This window comes from Oncorhynchus kisutch, linkage group LG18 (assembly GCF_002021735.2).
Source record: "Oncorhynchus kisutch isolate 150728-3 linkage group LG18, Okis_V2, whole genome shotgun sequence".
Lineage (NCBI taxonomy): Eukaryota > Metazoa > Chordata > Actinopteri > Salmoniformes > Salmonidae > Oncorhynchus > Oncorhynchus kisutch.
In genome coordinates, this window is record NC_034191.2 from 1,519,664 (window position 1) to 1,543,807 (window position 24,144).

General features: G+C 43.5%; 1 protein-coding gene across 1 annotated transcript in view; it reads left to right on the plus strand.

Moving 5' to 3' along the window:
• The first annotated feature begins 4,658 nt into the window (after positions 1 to 4,658).
• LOC109882569 (nectin-1-like) overlaps positions 4,659 to 24,144 on the plus strand; it is a 273,874-nt gene continuing 254,388 nt past the window's right edge. Inside the window, exon 1 of the mRNA XM_031795369.1 lies at positions 4,659 to 5,587. Coding sequence (XP_031651229.1) covers positions 5,536 to 5,587 — 52 coding nt within the window. The 5' untranslated portion in view covers positions 4,659 to 5,535. The remainder of the gene's footprint in view (positions 5,588 to 24,144) is intronic.

Here is a 24,144-nt window from a genome sequence, read left to right on the forward strand (position 1 = left end):
TTGTCTATTAGTGTTGTTGTTGTCTATTAGTGTTGTGTTGTCTATTAGTGTTGTTGTCTATTAGATGTGTTGTCTATTAGTGTTGTTGTCTATTAGATGTGCTGTCTATTAGTGGTGTTGTCTATTAGTGTTGTTGTCTATTAGTGGTGTTGTCTATTAGTGTTGTTGTCTATTAGTGGTGTTGTCTATTAGTGTTGTTGTCTATTAGTGTTGTTGCTTTTCTATTAGTGTTGTTGTTGTCTATTAGTGTTGTTGTCGATTAGTGTTGTTGTCGATTAGTGTTGTTGTCTATTAGTGTTGTTGTTGTCTATTAGTGTTGTTGTCTATTATAGACAACAACACCAATAGTTTCTATTCACGTCTTAAAGTAATGATGAACTGTTGTTTCTCTGCCTATTTGAGCTGTTCTTGCCATAATATGGACTTGGTCTTTTACCAAATAGGGCTATCTTCTGTATACCACCCCTACCTTGTCACAACACAACTGATTGGCTCAATTGCATTAAGAAGGAAAGAAATTCCACAAATTAACTTTTAACAAGGCACACTTATTAATTTAAATGCATTCCAAGTTACTACCTCATGAAGCTGGTTGAGAGAATACCAAGAGTGTGCAAAGCTGTCATCAAGGCAAAGGGTGGCTACTTTGAAGAATCTCAAATATAAAATATATTTAGATTTGTTTAACACTTGTTTTGGTTACTAAATGATTCCATATGTGTTATTTCACAGTTTTGATGTCTTCACTATTATTCTACAATGTAGAAAATAATCAAAATAAAGAAAACCCCTTGAATGAGTAGATGTTGTAAAACGTTTGACCGGTAGTGTACGTGAGCTTGCGAGAATGAATTATAGAGGATCCCTGAAATGATAATATTTCAGTGTAGATAAGGGAAGGGAAGGTTTAAATAACAACATGGCAGCCAGACTCTTCAGTGTATGAATCAAACGGATTTGCATATGAATGGAGTGGAAATTAGCTGACTTCCTGATCTGTAAGCTAAGTAACTTTAATGTGTCAAGCAGATGACACGTTTCCTGTTTCCTTTGCCATTTCTGAAACGTAGCAATGTTTAAGACATGGATTTCGTGTCACTATGTTAACAAGCTACCCACAAGTAGTTCAAATTAATGCTTTCATTTTATTAGCTAAAGAAAAGTTGTTTAAACAGTGAAAGTGTCGCGGAAATCAGCCTTGTTTGCACAGCGATGATGAAAAGAACGTAATTTAGTCTGTAATAATCTCCAAAATTCTAATCATTAGGTCATCACACCGTTGATATAGCAACGGGCACTAATAGTTTATGGAATCCCATTGTGACGTAGAGAGGGACACTATTTGGCCGGGGAACAGTACTTAGCATGACATGCCCTAAGTGAGATTTGGTGTGGGCCCTCCCAAATCACGGGCAAAACATTTTAATGCCCCTCCTGTTCACAGTGGATTATTGTTTTTGCAGTGTCATAGTAAAAATCTTACAATTATTCCCATTTTGCCAAGGGGCGGAGTAAGTGTTGGAGTTTTAAAGCTAATTTCCTGCAATTCTACACATTTTGCTGTGACTTATGACCAACCATAATACCATGTTTATATGATATCTGTGTTAGAGTGACTAATAAAATCAACTGGGGCCCCCTGGAAGTCAGGGCCCCTGAGCCAGGGCTGGAATAACACATTTTTCCATGAGGCACAGAGAAACATGTTTTATTGCTCATCTCATGCTATTCTACACATTTTGCCAGGAGGATGAGAGCACATTTTGTAGTTTTAAAGCAAATTTTATGCTACTCTTCACATTTTGCCAGGAGGATGAGAGCACATTTTGTAGTTTTAAAGCTAATGTTAAGCTATTCTACACATTTTGCCAGGAGGATGAGAGCACATTTTGTAGTTTTAAAGCTAATGTTACGCTATTCTACACATTTTGCCAGGAGGATGAGAGGACATTTGGTAGTTTTAAAGCTAATTTGATGCTATTCTACACATTTTGCCAGGAGGATGAGAGCACATTTTGTAGTTTTAAAGCTAATGTTATGCTATTCTACACATTTAAAAATGTCTTGTTAAGAGTTCATATGCTATATTGGGGGACCCAACCAAATATGAATCTATATATTTTTGGGGGGTTGGTGGCCTTTCATGCCCGTGCGGTAAACGAGCCCTGAGCACATGCCCAGTTTAGTTAATGTGGTGATTAGGCTATAAGGGTTAGATAGCTGGCTAGACTACCTTACCTGGCCAGGTTAGCTGACATGGGCGAATTGAGTGACTGGCATGACAAGAGGAAATCTCCTGATGGAAGATCCTCAATCATCCAAGGAGGTGTTGTCCACAAGAGGGAAGTATTTCACCTTGACTCCTCATCTAATCGTTCAGCAGTGTCAGGGTTAAGTCTATTTTGGTACAGGGAAGGTGAGACCTTTATGTTTCACAGCATACAAAACAAACAATATTACACCACAGGAATGTACTGAATATAGGCTACTATTAATTGTGCCATTTGTTCCCGTGTTGAAGAAACCCTACACACTGTGACTTGGGTAACTTGTCTTTGTCACAGATCTGGTCTCAGAGTCCATGATCAAATTATCTGACCTGCACTTAAGAACCAGTCTTGTTATTCTACAATTAAAAACACCTTTAATTCATGAATTCTGAGTTATGTAGAGAGGTCATCGGGTTTGTTGATCATTACCGGAAACAGAAGAGACAGTCATGTTTTTTAGGCATCGTCACATCAGTACAGTCATGTTTTTTAGGCATCGTCACATCAGTACAGTCATGTTTTTTAGGCATCGTCACATCAGTACAGTCATGTTTTTTAGGCATCGTCACATCAGTACAGTCATGTTTTTTAGGCATCGTCACATCAGTACAGTCATGTTTTTTAGGCATCGTCACATCAGTACAGTCATGTTTTTTAGGCATCGTCACATCAGTACAGTCATGTTTTTTAGGCATCGTCACATCAGTACAGTCATGTTTTTTAGGCATCGTCACATCAGTACAGTCATGTTTTTTAGGCATCGTCACATCAGTACAGTCATGTTTTTTAGGCATCGTCACATCAGTACAGTCATGTTTTTTAGGCATCGTCACATCAGTACAGTCATGTTTTTTAGGCATCGTCACATCAGTACAGTCATGTTTTTTAGGCATCGTCACATCAGTACAGTCATGTTTTTTAGGCATCGTCACATCAGTACAGTCATGTTTTTTAGGCATCGTCACATCAGTACAGTCATGTTTTTTAGGCATCGTCACATCAGTACAGTCATGTTTTTTAGGCATCGTCACATCAGTACAGTCATGTTTTTTAGGCATCGTCACATCAGTACAGTCATGTTTTTTAGGCATCGTCACATCAGTACAGTCATGTTTTTTAGGCATCGTCACATCAGTACAGTCATGTTTTTTAGGCATCGTCACATCAGTACAGTCATGTTTTTTAGGCATCGTCACATCAGTACAGTCATGTTTTTTAGGCATCGTCACATCAGTACAGTCATGTTTTTTAGGCATCGTCACATCAGTACAGTCATGTTTTTTAGGCATCGTCACATCAGTACAGTCATGTTTTTTAGGCATCGTCACATCAGTACAGTCATGTTTTTTAGGCATCGTCACATCAGTACAGTCATGTTTTTTAGGCATCGTCACATCAGTACAGTCATGTTTTTTAGGCATCGTCACATCAGTACAGTCATGTTTTTTAGGCATCGTCACATCAGTACAGGCATTTTTTGTTTGTCCGACAAACATTTGTTTGTTGCTCCGGTAAGTTAACTTTATTAATTATGCCATTTGACAATGAAATGTTAAAACTACAGTAGGAAGTACACATGCAATGATAATAATAATAATAAAGATAATAAGATAATTGTTTCTATGTTGATAACTACTTAGAATGTACCTGCATGTCATGGAATAGGTCAACAGTTTGTTTGTTCCACTCTGCCCTGCTCTGGGAAGGTTCAGGTAGGGGTTGTGTCAAAACTGAAAGGTATCGGGGTAGCTACAATTATCCAGATAATAAACACACTGTGTTTTTTATTTATTTATTATTCATACATTTTCAGAATCAAACAGAATGATCCTGTCGCGTTGGGTAATGGCAAATAAGACACTGAGATATAGAAATAGGAAATAAGATACTGAGATATAAAAATAGGAAATGAGATACTGAGATAAAGGAAATATTAAATAATATACTGAGATATAGAAATAGGAAATAAGATAACTGGATATAGAAATAGGAAATTAGATACTGAGATAAAGGAAATAGGATACCAAGATATAGAAATGGGAAATAAGATACCGAGATATAGAAATAGGAAATAATATATTGAGATATAGAAATAGGAAATACGATACTGAGATATAGAAATAGGAAATAAGATACTGAGATATAGAAATAGGAAATACGATACTGAGATATAGAAATAGGAAATACGATACTGAGATATAGAAATAGGAAATAAGATACTGAGATATAGAAATAGGCCTACATATACGTGCTAATAGGTTAACTTTTTTAGTTTGGTGCTAAAGTAGTCTACTTCTGGCTGTTGCTGCCTGATGCGTTTTCATGACAGTCCTAGCCCCTCCTCGTCTAACGTCACCGATTTGGATCTGTGCTCAGAGCTTGTCAGATACATTGTGCCAGTTCAGGTTGTGGCGTCTTTGTGGGAAAATCCGCATACCGGGATTGCAGGCTATTTCATGAAAAGAGCTTTGGTTATTTAATGACAAGTATTGATCGAATGAACTACCGGATAAAAGTCAGCTCTTTCTACTGAGTCAACTGAGGGAGAAAAAAGAACTATATCTCCTGATTCCATTGCCGGGAGAAAGAGGGAACTTCGGCTATTGTTTCGTTCAGAACAAGTAAAGAAGATCGTTGCAGAACTGCCCTCTATTGGATATCATCTGCAGCTAAGGACGCAACTAATTCAGAACAACTATCCGTTGTATTTTCTGGAACTTGTCATTGAGACGTCGAGCACCTCCCGCCCCCTCGCCTCTATTCCAAAATACTAGAGGGGGGGTAGGCAGTGGCGAACTGCAGCACTGGGTGAAACACAGGATTCAAGGTAGACTGAGGATAGCCTGCTGCCTGATTTCACCACGATATAAGCCTCTATTTGGACGATTTATATTCCCCCGTTCAGTCACCTAACTCCGATAAGAACGTATCGTCTCGGTTGTTCGGTTGTGCGTAAATTGCGCCGTGGATATCTATCCAGCTCGCCGGAGATCTACTCATCAGTCTACCGTTCACCGTTTCGAGTTGCGTAGTTTAGAGCTACTGAACGTAGGGATAACTAGTCAGTCAAGTCGGCTCGCATTAATTCATTAGTTTGAAAGTAGTTCCACATCGACTTCGGGTCTCAAGGTAACGGCGTATTCCCAACCAACGGACGGACTGGAATTTGCGCTCGAGTTGCATGCCTGGTCTAAATCATCTGGACTGAACATATTCCATCCACTCAGGGGAAGCTATCACAGAGGTCCGGAGAGTTGGAAGCGCCATGGCGATGTTGGCGACTGTTTGGATAGTCCTTCTGGCTGTCAATATACAAGGTAAGCACTTGAAATACAATTAACATTCTTGATTTTAACGACATAATGTTTTCTAGATGGATAGTTGTATTCTTTTCAATGAATATTTAGCATAATGGGGTTTAAATCAGCATGTCAACAAATACATATTATTGTTAGTAGCCTAGAAAAAAATCCGTTCACATATTTGCAATCCAAAGAATAGGTTATTTTCCAAATAGATTTCGAATGGATTTGGTTGCTGAATAATTCCGTGTCAGTAGGCTACATGAAGTGAAGTGACGGTGATAACAGGCAGATGGCGATAGCGCTGTTAAAGGCTCCGATCGTCATAAACATGTCCATACAACATCATGACGACACGCAGTTCTTATTATCTCAGGTGATCACACAGCACGAAACCTCCCAGGTAGTTAGATAGACTACCAAACACGACGGGAGGTTTCTTTGTGTGTTGTGTTCAATAACCGTTGGGTTATCAACATGAACCTACTTCTACTTAGACACCATCTGAATGGAATAGCTGCATATCCTACTTAGACACCATCTGAATGGAATGGCAGCACATCCTACTTATCTGAACGGAGTAGCTAATAACCGTTGGGTTATCAACATGAACCTACTTCTACTTAGACACCATCTGAATGGAATAGCTGCATATCCTACTTAGACACCATCTGAATGGAATGGCAGCACATCCTACTTATCTGAACGGAGTAGCTATAGCCTATCCTACTTAGACACCATCTGAATGGAATAGGTATAGCAGATTCTACTTAGACACCATCTGAATGGAATAGCTGCAGATCCTACTTAGACACCATCTGAATGGAATGGCAGCACATCCTACTTATCTGAACGGAGTAGCTATAGCATATCCTACTTAGACACCATCTGAATGGAATAGGTATAGCAGAATCTACTTAGACACCATCTGAATGAAATGGCAGCCTATCCTACTTATCTGAATGGAATAGCTATAGCATATCCTACTTAGACACCATCTGAATGAAATGGCAGCCTATCCTACTTATCTGAATGGAATAGCTATAGCAGATCCTACTTAGACACCATCTGAATGGAATGGCAGAAAATCCTACTTAGACACCATCTGAACAGAATATCTATAGCAGATCCTACTTGGCTTGATGTTTCCACATCTGGTCTGAAGGATCCACCAGAAAATGAATGATTACACAGTAATTACACATAGTGAAGACATTATCATTCTCAACTCATTTTGAAGTATTCTTTCATTATAATGCACTGGTATAATGCACTTTGATCATTGAAAGATGTCTAACCAATTAAGTGCCTGTTTATTTTTTTGACTGTGGGAACTTTGATTGTGAAAAAAAAGGACCATTCAATGGGTAAACCATCACGTCCTATAGACTTGTTTCTCTATGTGGATATAGAGGTCATAAACACTACGCAGTATTCTCCTATAAAGCTGCAGTGTGTTTGCAAAAGCAGAGTTTGCTGTGTCCGTAAACCCTGGATTAAAGCAAGCAATTTGATGAATTATATGGATATTAAGCTGCCAACATGCCCCGCCCCCAACCCTACAACTGTTTTCAGCATCATACCTTAGAACCTGTTCTTCCTATGTCAAATGGCCCCTATTCCCTATGTACTGTTGTGCATAGTCCACTACTTTTGACCAGAGCCCGATGGGTCATCGTCAAAACCCAAGTGCCCTATTCCAGGGCCCTAGTCAAACGTAGTGCACTATATAGGGAATAGGGTGCAATTTGGGATGCAAACCATGGCTGATAGCTCCTCTGTCATAGTCAAACTACCGACCAGTGGAAACCACTTACTGAAAACAATACTGATCCGTTATGACCATCGCCTCATGCTCTTGGGAAGTGATGTATTTACAGGTGAGATGTGGATGGATGTGGGGGATGGATAGATGTGGGGATGGATGGATAGATGTGGGGATGGGATGGATGGATGGATGGATGGATGTGGGGATTTATCCTGTTGAAAGAATGGGATTTCTGGATGGGTGGGAAATGGGTGGATGGGTGGGATATGGATGGGTGTGACATGGGTGGAATATGGATGGGTGGGATATGGATGGATGGATGGGTGGGATATGGATGGATGGATGGGACATGGATGGATGGATGGGATATGGATGGATGGATGGGTGGGATATGGATGGATGGATGGGATATGGATGGGTGTGATATGGATGGGATATGGATGGATGGATGGGATATGGATGGATGGGTGGGATATGGATGAATGAATGGGATATGGATGGATGGATGGGTGGGTGGGATATGGATGGATGGATGGATGGGTGGGTGGGATATGGATGGATGGATGGATGGATGGGTGGGATATGGATGGATGGGTGTGATATAGATGGATGGATGGGATATGGGTGGGATATGGATGGATGAATGGGATATGGATGGATGGGTGGGTGGATGGGTGGGTGTGATATGGATGGGTGTGATATGGATGGGTGTGACATGGGTCAGATGGGAGGGGATATGGATGGATAGATGGGATATGGATGGATGGGAGGGATATGGATGGATGGATGAGATATGGATAGATGGGATATAGATGGATGGATGGGATATGGATGGATGAGATATGGATAGATGGGATATAGATGGATAGATGGGATATGGATGGATGGATGGGATATGGAGGGATGGATGTTTGGGATATGGATGGATGGGATATGGATGGATGGATGGATGGATGTTGGATGGTTGGGGGGATGGAAGATGTCGGGATGGATGGATGTGGGAGATGGATGTGGGGATGGATGATTTGGGGATGGATGGATGGATGTGGGGGATGGATGGATGGATGTGGGGATGGATGGATGGATGTGGGAGATCCATCCATATCCCACCCATGTCACACCCATCCATATCACACCCATCCATCCATCCATCCATCCATCCCCACCCATCCATCCATCCCCCACATGGATGGATGGATGTGGGGATGGATGATTTTGGGATGGATGGATGTGGGGATTTTTGATGTGGGGATGTGGGGGATGGGTGGTTGGATGTGGGGGATGGATGGATGGATGTGGGGATGGGTGGATGGATGTGGGGGATGGGTCGATGGATGTGGGGGATGGATGGATGGATGTGGGGGATGGATGTAGGGATAGATGGGTGGATGTGGGGGATGGATGGTTGGATGGATGTGGGGATAGATGGGTGGATGGGTGGATGGATGTGGGGGATGGATGGATGGATGTGGGGATAGATGGGTGGATGGATGTGGGGGGTGGATGTGGGGATAGATGGGTGGATGGGTGGATGGATGTGGGGGATGGATGGATGGATGTGGGGGATGGATGGATGGATGTGGGGGATGGGTGGATGGATGTGGGGGATGGATGTGGGGGATGGATGTGGGGATAGATGGGTGGATGGGTGGATGGATGTGGGGGATGAATGGATGGATGTGGGGGATGGATGGATGGATGTGGGGGATGGATGTGGGGATGGATGGATGTGGGGGATGGATGGATGGATGGATGTGGGGGATGGATGGATGGATGTGGGGATGGATGGATGTGCGGATGGATGGATAGATGTGGGGGATGGATCAATTGTGGATGGATGGATGTGGGGATGAATGGATGGATGTGGGGATGGATGGATGGATGTGGGATGGATGGATGGATGGATTTGGGGATGGATCAATTGTGGATGGATGGATGTGGGGATGGATGGATGTGGGGATGGATGGATGGATGTGGGGATGGATGGATGTGGGGATGGATGGATGGATGTGCGGATGGATGGATGGATGTGGGGATGGATGGATGGATGTAGGGATGGATGGATGGATGTGGGGATGGATCGATGGATGTGGGGATGGATGGATGGATGTGGGGGATGGATGGATGTGGGGGATGGGTGGATGTGCGGATGGATGGATAGATGTGGGGGATGGATCAATGGTGGATGGATGGATGTGGGGATGGATGGATAGATGTGGGGATGGATGGATAGATGTGGGGATGGATGGATGTGGGGATGGATGGATAGATGTGGGGATGGATGGATGTGGGGGATGGATGGATGTGCGGATGGATGGATAGATGTGGGGATGGATCAATGGTGGATGGATGGATGTGGGGGATGGATAGATGTGGGGATGGATGGATAGATGTGGGGATGGATGGATAGATGTGGGGATGGGATGGATGGATGTGGGGATGGATGGATGTGGGGGATGGATGGATGTGCGGATGGATGGATAGATGTGGGGGATGGATCAATGGTGGATGGATGGATGTGGGGGATGGATAGATGTGGGGATGGATGGATAGATGTGGGGATGGATGGATAGATGTGGGGATGGGATGGATGGATGGATGGATGTGGGGGATGGATAGATGTGGGGATGGATGGATAGATGTGGGGATGGGATGGATGTGAGGATTTATCCTGTTGAAAGAATGGGATTTCTGGATGGGTGGGAAATGGGTGGATGGGTGGGATATGGATGGGTGTGACATGGGTGGGATATGGATGAATGAATGGGATATGGATGGATGGGTGGGTGGGATATGGATGGATGGATGGGTGGGATATGGATGGATGGGTGTGATATAGATGGATGGATGGGATATGGATGGATGGGATATGGATGGATGGATGGGTGTTATATGGGTGGGATATGGATGGATGAATGGGATATGGATGGATGGGTGGGTGGGTGGATGGGTGGGTGTGATATGGATCGGTGTGATATGGATGGGTGTGACATGGGTGGGATATGGATGGATGGATGGGATATGGATGGATGGATGGGCGGGATATGGATGGATTGATGGGTGGGTATGGATGGATTGATGGGTGGGTGGGATATGGATGGATGGATGGGTGGGATATGGATGGATGGGATATGGATGGATGGATGGGATATGGATGGATGGATGGGTGGGATATGGATGGATGGATGGGATATGGATGGATGGATGGGTGTTATATGAGTGGGATATGGATGGATGAATGGGATATGGATGGATGGATGGATGGGTGTGATATGGATGGGTGTGATATGGATGTGTGTGACATGGGTGGGATATGGATGGATGGATGGGATATGGATGGATGGATGGGATATGGATGGATGGATGGGTGGGATATGGATGGATGGATGGGTGGGTGGGATATGGATGGATGGATGGATGGGTGGGATATGGATGGATGGGATAGGGATGGATTGATGAGTGGGATATGGATGGATGGGATATGGATGGATTGATGGGTGGGATATGGATGGGTAGGATATGGATGGATTGATGGGTGGGATATGGATGGGTGTGATAGGGATGGATGGGTGTGATATGGATGGATGGATGGGATATGGATGGATGGATGGGTGTTATATGGGTGGGATATGGATGGATGAATGGGATATGGATGGATGGATGGATGGGTGTGATATGGATGGGTGTGATATGGATGTGTGTGACATGGGTGGGATATGGATGGATGGATGGGATATGGATGGATGGATGGGTGGGATATGGATGGATGGATGGGTGGGATATGGATGGATGGATGGGTGGGATATGGATGGATGGATGGGTGGGTGGGATATGGATGGATGGATGGATGGGTGGGATATGGATGGATGGGATAGGGATGGATTGATGAGTGGGATATGGATGGATGGGATATGGATGGATTGATGGGTGGGATATGGATGGGTAGGATATGGATGGATTGATGGGTGGGATATGGATGGATGGGATATGGATGGATTGATGGGTGAGATATGGATGGATGGATGGGATATGGATGGATGGGTGGGATATGGATGGATTGATAGGTGGGATATGGATGGATGGATGGGTGGGATAAGGATGGATTGATGGATGGGTGGGATATGGATGGATGGGATAGGGATGGATTGATGGGTGGGATATGGATGGATTGATGGGTGGGATATGGATGGATGGATGGGTGGGATATGGGTTTATGGGATATGGATGGATTGATGGGTGGGATATGGATGGATGGGTGGGATATGGGTGGATGGGATAGGGATGATTGATGGGTGGGATATGGATGGATGGGATAGGGATGGATTGATGGGTGGGATATGGATGAATTGATGGGTGGGATATTGATGGGTAGGATATGGATGGATTGATGGGTGGGATATGGATGGGTAGGATATGGATGGATTGATGGGTGGGATATGGATGGATGGGATATGGATGGATTGATGGGTGCGATATGGATCGATGGATGGGATATGGATGGATGGGTGGGATATGGATGGATGGGATATGGATGGATAGATTGGTGGGTGGGATATGGGTGGATGGGATATGCATGGATGGATGGGTGTGATATGGATGGATGGATGGGATATGGATGGATGGATGAGATATGGATGAATAGATGGGATATGGATGGATGGATGGGATATGGATGGATGGATGGGATATGGATGGATAGATGGGATATGGATGGATAGATGGGATATGGATGGATGGGAGGGGATATGGATGGATAGATGGGATATGGATGGATGGGAGGGATATGGATGGATGGATGAGATATGGATAGATGGGATATAGATGGATGGATGGGATATGGATGGATAGATGGGATATGGATGGATGGATGGGATATGGATGGATAGATGGGATATGGATGGATAGATGGGAGGGGATATGGATGGGATATGGATGGATGGGAGGGATATGGATGGACGGATGAGATATGGATAGATGGGATATATAGATGGATGGATGGGATATGGATGGATGGATGAGATATGGATAGATGGGATATAGATGGATAGATGGGATATGGATGGATGGGATATGGATGGATGGATGGGATATGGAGGGATGGATGGGAGGGGATATGGATGGGATATGGATGGATGGGAGGGATATGGATGGACGGATGAGATATGGATAGATGGGATATATAGATGGATGGATGGGATATGGATGGATGGATGGGATATGGATGGATAGATGGGAGGGGATATGGATGGGATATGGATGGATGGGAGGGATATGGATGGACGGATGAGATATGGATAGATGGGATATATAGATGGATGGATGGGATATGGATGGATGGATGAGATATGGATAGATGGGATATAGATGGATAGATGGGATATGGATGGATGGGATATGGATGGATGGATGGGATATGGAGGGATGGATGTTTGGGATATGGATGGATGGGATATGGATGGATGGATGGATGATGGATGGATGAATGTTGGATGGTTGGGGGGATGGAAGATGTGGGGATGGATGGATGTGGGGGATGGATGGATTGATGTGGGGGATGGGTGGATGGAGTTGGGGGATGGATGTGGGGATAGATGGGTGGATGTGGGGGATGGATGGATGGATGTGGGGATAGATGGGTGGATGGGTGGATGGATGTGGGGATGGATGGATGTGGGGGATGGTTGGATGGATGGATGTGGGGGATGGATGTGGGGATAGATGGGTGGATGTGGGGGATGGATGGATGGATGTGGGGATAGATGGGTGGATGGGTGGATGGATGTGGGGGATGGATGGATGGATGTGGGGGATGGGTGGATGGATGTGGGGGATGGATGTGGGGGATAGATGGGTGGATGTGGGGGATGGATGGATGGATGTGGGGATAGATGGGTGGATGGGTGGATGGATGTGGGGATGGATGGATGTGGGGGATGGTTGGATGGATGGATGTGGGGGATGGATGGATGGATGGATGTGCGGATGGATGGATAGATGTGGGGGATGGATTAATTGTGGATGGATGGATGTGGGGATGGATGGATGGATGGATGTGGGATGGATGGATGGATGTGGGGATGGATCAATGGTGGATGGATGGATGTGGGGATGGATGGATGGATGTGGGGATGGATGGATGTGGGGATGGATGGATGGATGGATGTGGGGATGAATGGATGGATGTGGGGATGGATGGATGTGGGGATGGATCGATGGATGTGGGGGATGGATGGATGTGGGGATGGATGGATGGATGTGGGGGATGGATCAATGGTGGATGGATGGATGTGGGGGATGGATAGATGTGGGGATGGATGGATAGATGTGGGGATGGATGGATAGATGTGGGGATGGATGGATGTGGGGATGGATGTGGGGGATGGATGGATGTGCGGATGGATGGATAGATGTGGGGGATGGATCAATGGTGGATGGATGGATGTGGGGGATGGATAGATGTGGGGATGGATGGATAGATGTGGGGATGGATGGATAGATGTGGGGATGGATGGATGGATGGATGTGGGGATGGATGGGTGTGATATGGATGGATGGATGGGATATGGATGGATGGATGAGATATGGATGAATAGATGGGAAATGGATGGATGGATGGGATATGGATGGATGGATGGGATATGGATGGATAGATGGGATATGGATGGATAGATGGGATATGGATGGATGGGAGGGGATATGGATGGATAGATGGGATATGGATGGATGGGAGGGATATGGATGGATGGATGAGATATGGATAGATGGGATATAGATGGATGGATGGGATATGGATGGATAGATGGGATATGGATGGATGGATGGGATATGGATGGATAGATGGGATATGGATGGATAGATGGGAGGGGATATGGATGGGATATGGATGGATGGGAGGGATATGGATGGACGGATGAGATATGGATAGATGGGATATAGATGGATGGATGGGATATGGATGGATGGATGAGATATGGATAGATGGATAGATGGGATATGGATGGATGGATGGATGATGGATGGATGAATGTTGGATGGTTGGGGGGATGGAAGATGTGGGGATGGATGGATGTGGGGGATGGATGATGGATGTGGGGGATGGGTGGATGGAGTTGGGGATAGATGGGTGGATGTGGGGGATGGATGGATGGATGTGGGGATAGATGGGTGGATGGGTGGATGGATGTGGGGATGGATGGATGTGGGGGATGGTTGGATGGATGGATGTGGGGGATGGATGTGGGGATAGATGGGTGGATGTGGGGGATGGATGGATGGATGTGGGGATAGATGGGTGGATGGGTGGATGGATGTGGGGGATGGATGGATGGATGTGGGGATAGATGGGTGGATGGATGTGGGGGATGGATGTGGGGATAGATGGGTGGATGGGTGGATGGATGTGGGGGATGGATGTGGGGATAGATGGGTGGATGTGGGGGATGGATGGATGGATGTGGGGATAGATGGGTGGATGGGTGGATGGATGTGGGGGATGGATGGATGGATGTGGGGATAGATGGGTGGATGGATGTGGGGGATGGATGTGGGGATAGATGGGTGGATGGGTGGATGGATGTGGGGGATGGATGGATGGATGTGGGGGATGGATGGATGGATGTGGGGGATGGGTGGATGGATGTGGGGGATGGATGTGGGGATAGATGGGTGGATGTGGGGGATGGATGGATGGATGTGGGGATAGATGGTTGGATGGGTGGATGGATGTGGGGATGGATGGATGTGGGGGATGGTTGGATGGATGGATGTGGGGGATGGATGGATGGATGGATGTGGGGATGGATGGATGTGCGGATGGATGGATAGATGTGGGGGATGGATTAATTGTGGATGGATGGATGTGGGGATGGATGGATGGATGGATGTGGGATGGATGGATGGATGTGGGGATGGATCAATGGTGGATGGATGGATGTGGGGATGGATGGATGGATGTGGGGATGGATGGATGTGGGGATGGATGGATGGATGTGGGGATGGATGGATGGATGTGGGGATGGATGGATGTGGGGATGGATCGATTGATGTGGGGGATGGATGGATGTGGGGATGGATGGATGGATGTGGGGGATGGATCAATGGTGGATGGATGGATGTGGGGGATGGATAGATGTGGGGATGGATGGATAGATGTGGGGATGGATGGATAGATGTGGGGATGGATGGATGTGGGGATGGATAGATGTGGGGGATGGATTAATTGTGGATGGATGGATGTGGGGATGGATGGATGGATGTGGGATGGATGGATGGATGGTTGTGGGGATGGATGGATGGATGGATGGATGTGGGGATGGTTGGATGTGGGGATGGATGGATGTGGGGATGGATCAATGGTGGATGGATGGATGGTGGATGGATGGATGTATGGGTGGATGGATGGATGGATAGAAGTCAATGTAAAGCAGCGAGCAGTCAGGTGTTGTGTTGTTTGACTGTGTGTGACTAGTCTTCTATGAGGCTTTCACTGCTTGTTCAGAGGTACATATTCAATGTTAAAGTTAGTATGAATAAACCTATGACATGGATTTCTGGGATCATCACACCACTGCTTTGCAAATCAATGGCATGCAAGGAGCATGGGTCAAGTTTAAGAACATTGCAGTAACATGTTAATGACGTGTGCATGTGTGTGTGCATGCCTGCATTTGTGTGTGTGGGTGTAGCTTTGTGTTGGTATGAAGCTAATCCTGTTTGTGTATGTGGCTCAGAGCCCAAGACATTGATCCATTATGCAAAGGGCTTCCAGCTACAGTCAGGGGCACTGCTCTCTTCCTGCTAACTGAAACTGTAATGCCCTGTACGTTTACATTATGGATCGAAAAATTCCATTTAGCGATGGATGGTGGGTGTTTTCTGTGGGGGAAAGAACAGAGCTAAAATGGTTGACTTTAGTAGAACTAGGGTACAGTGTCCTTTAGTAGAACTATGGTACAGTGTCCTTAGTTTCCTTCAATATAACTATGGTACAGTGTCCTCAGTGTCCTTTAGTAGAACTATGGTACAGTGTCCTCAGTGTCCTTTAGTAGAACTATGGTACAGTGTCCTTTAGTAGAACGATGGTACAGTGTCCTCAGTGTCCTTTAGTAGAACTATGGTATTGTGTCCTCAGTGTCCTTTAGTAGAACTATGGTACAGTGTCCTCAGTGTCCTTTAATAGAACTATGGTAGTGTCCTCAGTGTCCTTTAGTAGAACTATGGTATAGTGTCCTCAGTGTCAATTAGCAGATCTATGGTACAGTGTCCTCAGTGTCCTTCAGTAGAACTATGGTACAGTGTCCTTTAGTAGAACTATGGTACAGTGTCCTCAGTGTTCTTTAGTAGAACTATGGTATAGTGTCCTCAGTGTCCTTTAGTAGAACTATGGTACAGTGTCCTCAGTGTCCTTTAGTAGAACTATGGTACAGTGTCCTTTAGTTGAACTATGGTACAATGTCCTCAGCGTCCTTTAGTAGAACTACGGTATAGTGTCCTTTAGTTGAACTATGGTACAGTGTCCTTTAGTAGAACTAAGGTGCAGTGTCCTTCATTAGAACTATGGTACAGTGTCCTCAGTGTCCTTTAGTAGAACTATGGTACAGTGTCCTCAGCGTCCTTTAGTAGAACTATGGTACAGTGTTCTCAGTGTCCTTTAGTAGATATATGGTACAGTGTCCTTTAGTAGAACAATGGTACTGTGTCCTTAGTGTCCTTTAGTTGAACTATGGTACAGTGTCCTTTAGTAGAACTATGGTGCTGTGTCCTTCATTAGAACTATGGTGCAGTGTCCTTTCGTAGAACTATGGTACAGTGTCCTTTAGTAGAACTATGGTGCAGTGTCCTTTCGTAGAACTATGGTACAGTGTCCTTTCGTAGAACTATGGTGCAGTGTCCTTTCGTAGAACTATGGTACAGTGTCCTTTCGTAGAACTATGGTACAGTGTCCTTTAGTAGAACTATGGTGCAGTGTCCTTTCGTAGAACTATGGTACAGTGTCCTTTCGTAGAACTATGGTGCAGTGTCCTTTCATAGAACTATGGTACTGTGTCCTTAGTGTCCTTTAGTTGAACTATGGTACAGTGTCCTTTAGTAGAACTATGGTGCTGTGTCCTTCATTAGAACTATGGTGCAGTGTCCTTTCGTAGAACTATGGTACAGTGTCCTTTCGTAGAACTATGGTACAGTGTCCTTTAGTAGAACTATGGTACAGTGTCCTTTAGTAGAACTATGGTACAGTGTCCTTTCGTAGAACTATGGTGCTGTGTCCTTCATTCGAACTATGGTACAGTGTCCTTTAGTAGAACTATGGTACACATGTTGTAGTATACCGGCTGTTGTTGTATTCATGTTGTTGTAGTATACATGTTGTTGTAGTATTCATGTTGTTGTTGTTGTAGTGTTCATGCTGTTGTTGTATACATGTTGTTGTTGTAGTATTCATGTTGTTGTAGTATACATGTTGTTGTAGTATTCATGTTGTTGTAGTATTCATGTTGTTGTAGTATTCATGTTGTTGTAGTATACATGTTGTTGCTGTTGTAGTATTCATGTAGTTGTAGTATTCATGTTGTTGCTGTTGTAGTATACATGTTGTAGTAGTATACATGTTGTAGTATTCATGCTGTTGTAGTATTCATGTAGTTGTAGTATTCATGTTGTTGTAGTATTCATGTAGTTGTAGTATTCATGTTGTTGTAGTATTCATGTTGTTGTAGTATTCATGTTGTAGTAGTATACATGTTGTAGTAGTATACATGTTGTAGTATTCATGCTGTAGTAGTATACATGTTGTAGTAGTATTCATGTTGTTGTAGTATTCATGTTGTAGTAGTATTCATGTTGTTGTAGTATACATGTTGTTGTAGTATACATGTTGTAGTAGTATTCATGTTGTAGTAGTATACATGTTGTTGTAGTATTCATGTTCTTGTAGTATTCATGTTGTAGTAGTATTCATGTTGTAGTAGTATACATGTTGTTGTGTATATTTGTTTCAGAATTAGATGACGTTTCTGATCTGAACCCCAGCCATCTTATCAGGACAGGAAGACAGTAGGTTGTGGGATGCAGGCCCAGGGTCCTAATATCATACCCATGTTTATCTCTTCAGATGCCTGTGTATGCTGGGCCTTGTGACGTGTGAGACTGACTGATTTACTACTTTGATCAAGCGGCCCCTGTCTGATGTACATTGAGATGATCCCTGTGCTTGTAGAGAAGATCAGGATTAAATGGTTCTCTGGGGAGCTAGGAATTCACTCTGCCGGAGACATTGTTTCAAGCTGCTCAGTGAAGGGGAGTGAAAAATTGAAAAAAAATCACTAAATTGCACATCAAGGGTCCTTGTTCTTTTTATTGTATGGAGGAATGTTGGAGAACGTTGGAGTTGTTTTTGCTCTAGGTCTAATTGATCTTAAGCCTGTAAGTTATAGAATGTTGGAGAACGTTGGAGTTGTTTTTGCTCTAGGTCTAATTGATCTTAAGCCTGTAAATTATAGAATGTTGGAGAACGTTGGAGTTGTTTTTGCTCTAGGTCTAATTGATCTTAAGCCTGTAAATTATAGAATGTTGGAGAACGTTGGAGTTGTTTTTGCTCTAGGTCTAATTGATCTTAAGCCTGTAAATTATAGAATGTTGGAGAACGTTGGAGTTGTTTTTGCTCTAGGTCTAATTCATCTTAAGCCTGTAAATTATAGAATGTTGGAGAACGTTGGAGTTGTTTTTGCTCTAGGTCTAATTGATCTTAAGCCTGTAAATTATAGAATGTTGGAGAACGTCGGAGTTGTTTTTGCTCTAGGTCTAATTGATCTTAAGCCTGTAAATTATAGAATGTTGGAGAACATTGGAGTTGTTTTTGCTCTAGGTCTAATTGATCTTAAGCCTGTAAATTATAGAATGTTGGAGAACGTTGGAGTTGTTTTTGCTCTAGGTCTAATTGATCTTAAGCCTGTAAATTATAGAATGTTGGAGAACATTGGAATTGTTTTTGCTCTAGGTCTAATTGATCTTAAGCCTGTAAATTATAGAATGTTGGAGAACGTTGGAGTTGTTTTTGCTCTAGGTCTAATTGATCTTAAGCCTGTAAGTTATAGAATGTTGGAGAACGTTGGAGTTGTTTTTGCTCTAGGTCTAATTGATCTTAAGCCTGTAAGTTATAGAATGTTGGAGAACGTTGGAGTTGTTTTTGCTCTAGGTCTAATTGATCTTAAGCCTGTAAGTTATAGAATGTTGGAGAACGTTGGAGTTGTTTTTGCTCTAGGTCTAATTGATCTTGAGCCTGTAAGTTATAGAATGTTGGAGAACGTTGGAGTTGTTTTTGCTCTAGGTCTAATTGATCTTAAGCCTGTAAATTATAGAATGTTGGAGAACGTTGGAGTTGTTTTTGCTCTAGGTCTAATTGATCTTAAGCCTGTAAGTTATAGAATGTTGGAGAACGTTGGAGTTGTTTTTGCTCTAGGTCTAATTGATCTTAAGCCTGTAAGTTATAGAATGTTGTAACATTATGCCATGTTGTAAGAAGAAGGTAACATACTGTACTTTTAAGCCACATTTCAAGCCAAATGCCGGAATTCTTTGGAATTACCCAAATGGCTTCTTGATGAATCACGACAAGACTCTGTTGGCAGAAGTAAAGGTTCTCCAAAGAGCCTGTAAACCTTTTGTTCCCCCTGTGGTCGCAGCTTTTTGACATGTAAAGACCAGAATCCAGGCTTTCACCCCAGGGTTAAAGGGCTCTCCTCATAAATGCCTGTTGTCTTTGAGGCACAAGTGATATAGAATACGTTGAGTTCGGACTCTGACTGCTCTGCCTGGCCAAACAAACACACACAAGTGGGAATGGGTCCAACACATGCAAACTACCCCCAGTCAGGCCTCATTCAGCCATTCTAATGAAAACCATGAGTGGAATAATATTGAAAGGATTGCAAGGATTACACAAAGGTATGCCATTACCTTGGAAGTCCTCTTCTACTGGAAGGTAGTGGACTGTGTTCTGGGTGACTATAAGGTAGTGGTAGACTGTGTTCTGGGTGACTATAAGGTAGTGGTAGGCTGTGTTCTGGGTGACTATAAGGTAGTGGTAGAGTTACTATAAGGTAGTGTTAGGCTGTGTTCTGGGTTACTATAAGGTAGTAGTAGAGTTACTATAAGGTAGTGGTAGGCTGTGTTCTGGGTGACTATAAGGTAGTGGTAGACTGTGTTCTGGGTGACTATAAGGTAGTGGTAGGCTGTGTTCTGGGTGACTATAAGGTAGTGGTAGAGTTACTATAAGGTAGTGTTAGGCTGTGTTCTGGGTTACTATAAGGTAGTAGTAGAGTTACTATAAGGTAGTGGTAGGCTGTGTTCTGGGTTACTATAAGGTAGTGGTAGACTGTGTTCTGGGTGACTATAAGGTAGTGGTAGGCTGTGTTCTGGGTGACTATAAGGTAGTAGTGGTAGAGTTACTATAAGGTAGTGATAGACTGTGTTCTGGGTTACTATAAGGTAGTGGTAGACTGTGTTCTGGGTGACTATAAGGTAGTGGTAGACTGTGTTCTGGGTGACTAAGGTAGTGGTAGACTGTGTTCTGGGTGACTAAGGTAGTGGTAGACTGTGTTCTGGGTGACTATACGGTAGTGGTAAACTGTGTTCTGGGTTACTATAAGGTAGTGTTAGGCTGTGTTCTGGGTGACTATAAGGTAGTGGTAGGCTGTGTTCTGGGTGACTATAAGGCAGTAGTGGTAGAGTTACTATAAGGTAGTGGTAGACTGTGTTCTAGGTTACTATAAGGTAGTGGTAGGCTGTGTTCTGGGTTACTATAAGGTAGTGGTAGACTGTGTTCTAGGTTACTATAAGGTAGTGGTAGGCTGTGTTCTGGGTTACTATAAGGTAGTGGTAGACTGTGTTCTGGGTTACTATAAGTTAGTGGTAGAGTTACTATAAGGTAGTGGTAGGCTGTGTTCTGGGTGACTATAAGGTAGTAGTGGTAGAGTTACTATAAGGTAGTGATAGACTGTGTTCTGGGTTACTATAAGGTAGTGGTAGACTGTGTTCTGGGTGACTATAAGGTAGTGGTAGGCTGTGTTCTGGGTGACTATAAGGTAGTAGTGGTAGAGTTACTATAAGGTAGTGGTAGACTGTGTTCTGGGTGACTATAAGGTAGTAGTGGTAGACTGTGTTCTGGGTGACTATAAGGTAGTGGTAGGCTGTGTTCTGGGTGACTATAAGGTAGTGGTAGAGTTACTATAAGGTAGTGGTAGACTGTGTTCTAGGTTACTATAAGGTAGTGGTAGGCTGTGTTCTGGGTTACTATAAGGTAGTGGTAGACTGTGTTCTAGGTTACTATAAGGTAGTGGTAGGCTGTGTTCTGGGTTACTATAAGGTAGTGGTAGAGTTACTATAAGGTAGTGGTAGACTGTGTTCTGGGTTACTATAAGGTAGTGGTAGAGTTACTATAAGGTAGTGGTAGACTGTGTTCTAGGTTACTATAAGGTAGTGGTAGGCTGTGTTCTGGGTTACTATAAGGTAGTGGTAGACTGTGTTCTAGGTTACTATAAGGTAGTGGTAGGCTGCGTTCTGGGTTACTATAAGGTAGTGGTAGGCTGTGTTCTGGGTGACTATAAGGTAGTAGTGGTAGACTGTGTTCTAGGTTACTATAAGGTAGTAGTGGTAGACTGTGTTCTAGGTTACTATAAGGTAGTAGTGATAGACTGTGTTCTAGGTTACTATAAGGTAGTAGTGATAGACTGTGTTCTAGGTTACTATAAGGTAGTAGTGATAGACTGTGTTCTAGGTTACTATAAGGTAGTAGTGGTAGACTGTGTTCTAGGTTACTATAAGGTAGTAGTGATAGACTGTGTTCTAGGTTACTATAAGGTAGTAGTGATAGACTGTGTTCTAGGTTACTATAAGGTAGTAGTGATAGACTGTGTTCTAGGTTACTATAAGGTAGTAGTGATAGACTGTGTTCTAGGTTACTATAAGGTAGTAGTGATAGACTGTGTTCTAGGTTACTATAAGGTAGTAGTAGACTGTGTTCTAGGTTACTATAAGGTAGTAGTGATAGACTGTGTTCTAGGTTACTATAAGGTAGTAGTAGACTGTGTTCTAGGTTACTATAAGGTAGTAGTGATAGACTGTGTTCTAGGTTACTATAAGGTAGTAGTGGTAGACTGTGTTCTGGGTTACTATAAGGTAGTAGTGGTAGACTGTGTTCTAGGTTACTATAAGGTAGTAGTGGTAGACTGTGTTGGTGACCATTATAAAGGACTGTTGCCATCTGCCAGTTAGCTAATCATGCTCTCATCTTAATTAAAATCAATTAGAGTAACGTGGAAATTGAACCACTGGTATTAAATGTTATAACTTGCCGGTACGGAATCAATTCTCTATTATCTGTTTCTGTTCTGCATTTGCTTTTTCCTGATAATCTAGTTCATGATGAAGGTGACAGATTTCCTGATAATCTAGTTCATGATGAAGGTGACAGATTTCCTGATAATCTAGTTCATGATGAAGGTGACAGATTTCCTGATAATCTAGTTCATGATGAAGGTGACAGATTTCCTGATAATCTAGTTCATGATGAAGGTGACAGATTTCCTGATAATCTAGTTCATGATGAAGGTGACAGATTTCCTGATAATCTAGTTCATGATGAAGGTGACAGATTTCCTGATAATCTAGTTCATGATGAAGGTGACAGATTTCCTGATAATCTAGTTCATGATGAAGGTGACAGATTTCCTGATAATCTAGTTCATGATGAAGGTAACAGATTTCCTGATAATCTAGTTCATGATGAAGGTGACAGATTTCCTGATAATCTAGTTCATGATGAAGGTGACAGATTTCCTGATAATCTAGTTCATGATGAAGGTGACAGATTTCCTGATAATCTAGTTCATGATGAAGGTGACAGATTTCCTGATAATCTAGTTCATGATGAAGGTGACAGATTTGGTCCATTGACAATATAAAAAGTGCTTATATTTTATATAGTTGCCATTCTTTCCTGTGTTCAACAGTCTTAATAAAAGTTACATGGAGTACACGTTGAGGTGAGACTGACAACTGTGAGTTACAGGAGAGGACAGATCTGCTTGTCTTCGTAGTCAGAAATGATCTTAGAAGTCCTGCAGCAGCTCCTTACACGGCTATAAAGATAGAGGAATGATGTTCGGAGGAGCTGATCAGATGGCCTGTGGCAAAACTGAATCTGAATACCTCATTTAGGCCCCTCCCCCAGCTGAATGTGTTGTCTGTCTGTGCAAGAGAGCACAGATAGACAAAATATGACCCCATTCCCACTCATTGGCATTGCAGGAAACGTGCGGAGTGTGCATGACTAGATTTGAATAGGGTGAAGCTTTCTTTGAGTAGTTCTTTGTTTACAGGTTTCAACAGTCTGCGGTTTGTAACATTCCACTATGTTTAAGGGCAATTTGGTTTACGAGGGAGGGAGCCTGTCTTGTCTCTAATCAGAGAATAGACTGTCTGTTAGCAACAGCTTCTACCTTACCATTGTCAGGTCGGCTGGGAGTGAGACCTAGAGGGACATTTTGACAGGAGGAGGGAGAATTTATTGCTGAGAAGTTGTGAAAACTGACTGTCACTCCACATTCTGCATGGCAGTCTGTTCAAAATGAGATCTGACTGTCACTCCACATTCTGCATGGCAGTCTGTTCAAAATGAGATCTGACTGTCACTCCACGTTCTGCATGGCAGTCTGTTCAAAATGAGATCTGACTGTCACTCCACGTTCTGCATGGCAGTCTGTTCAAAATGAGATCTGACTGTCACTCCACGTTCTGCATGGCAGTCTGT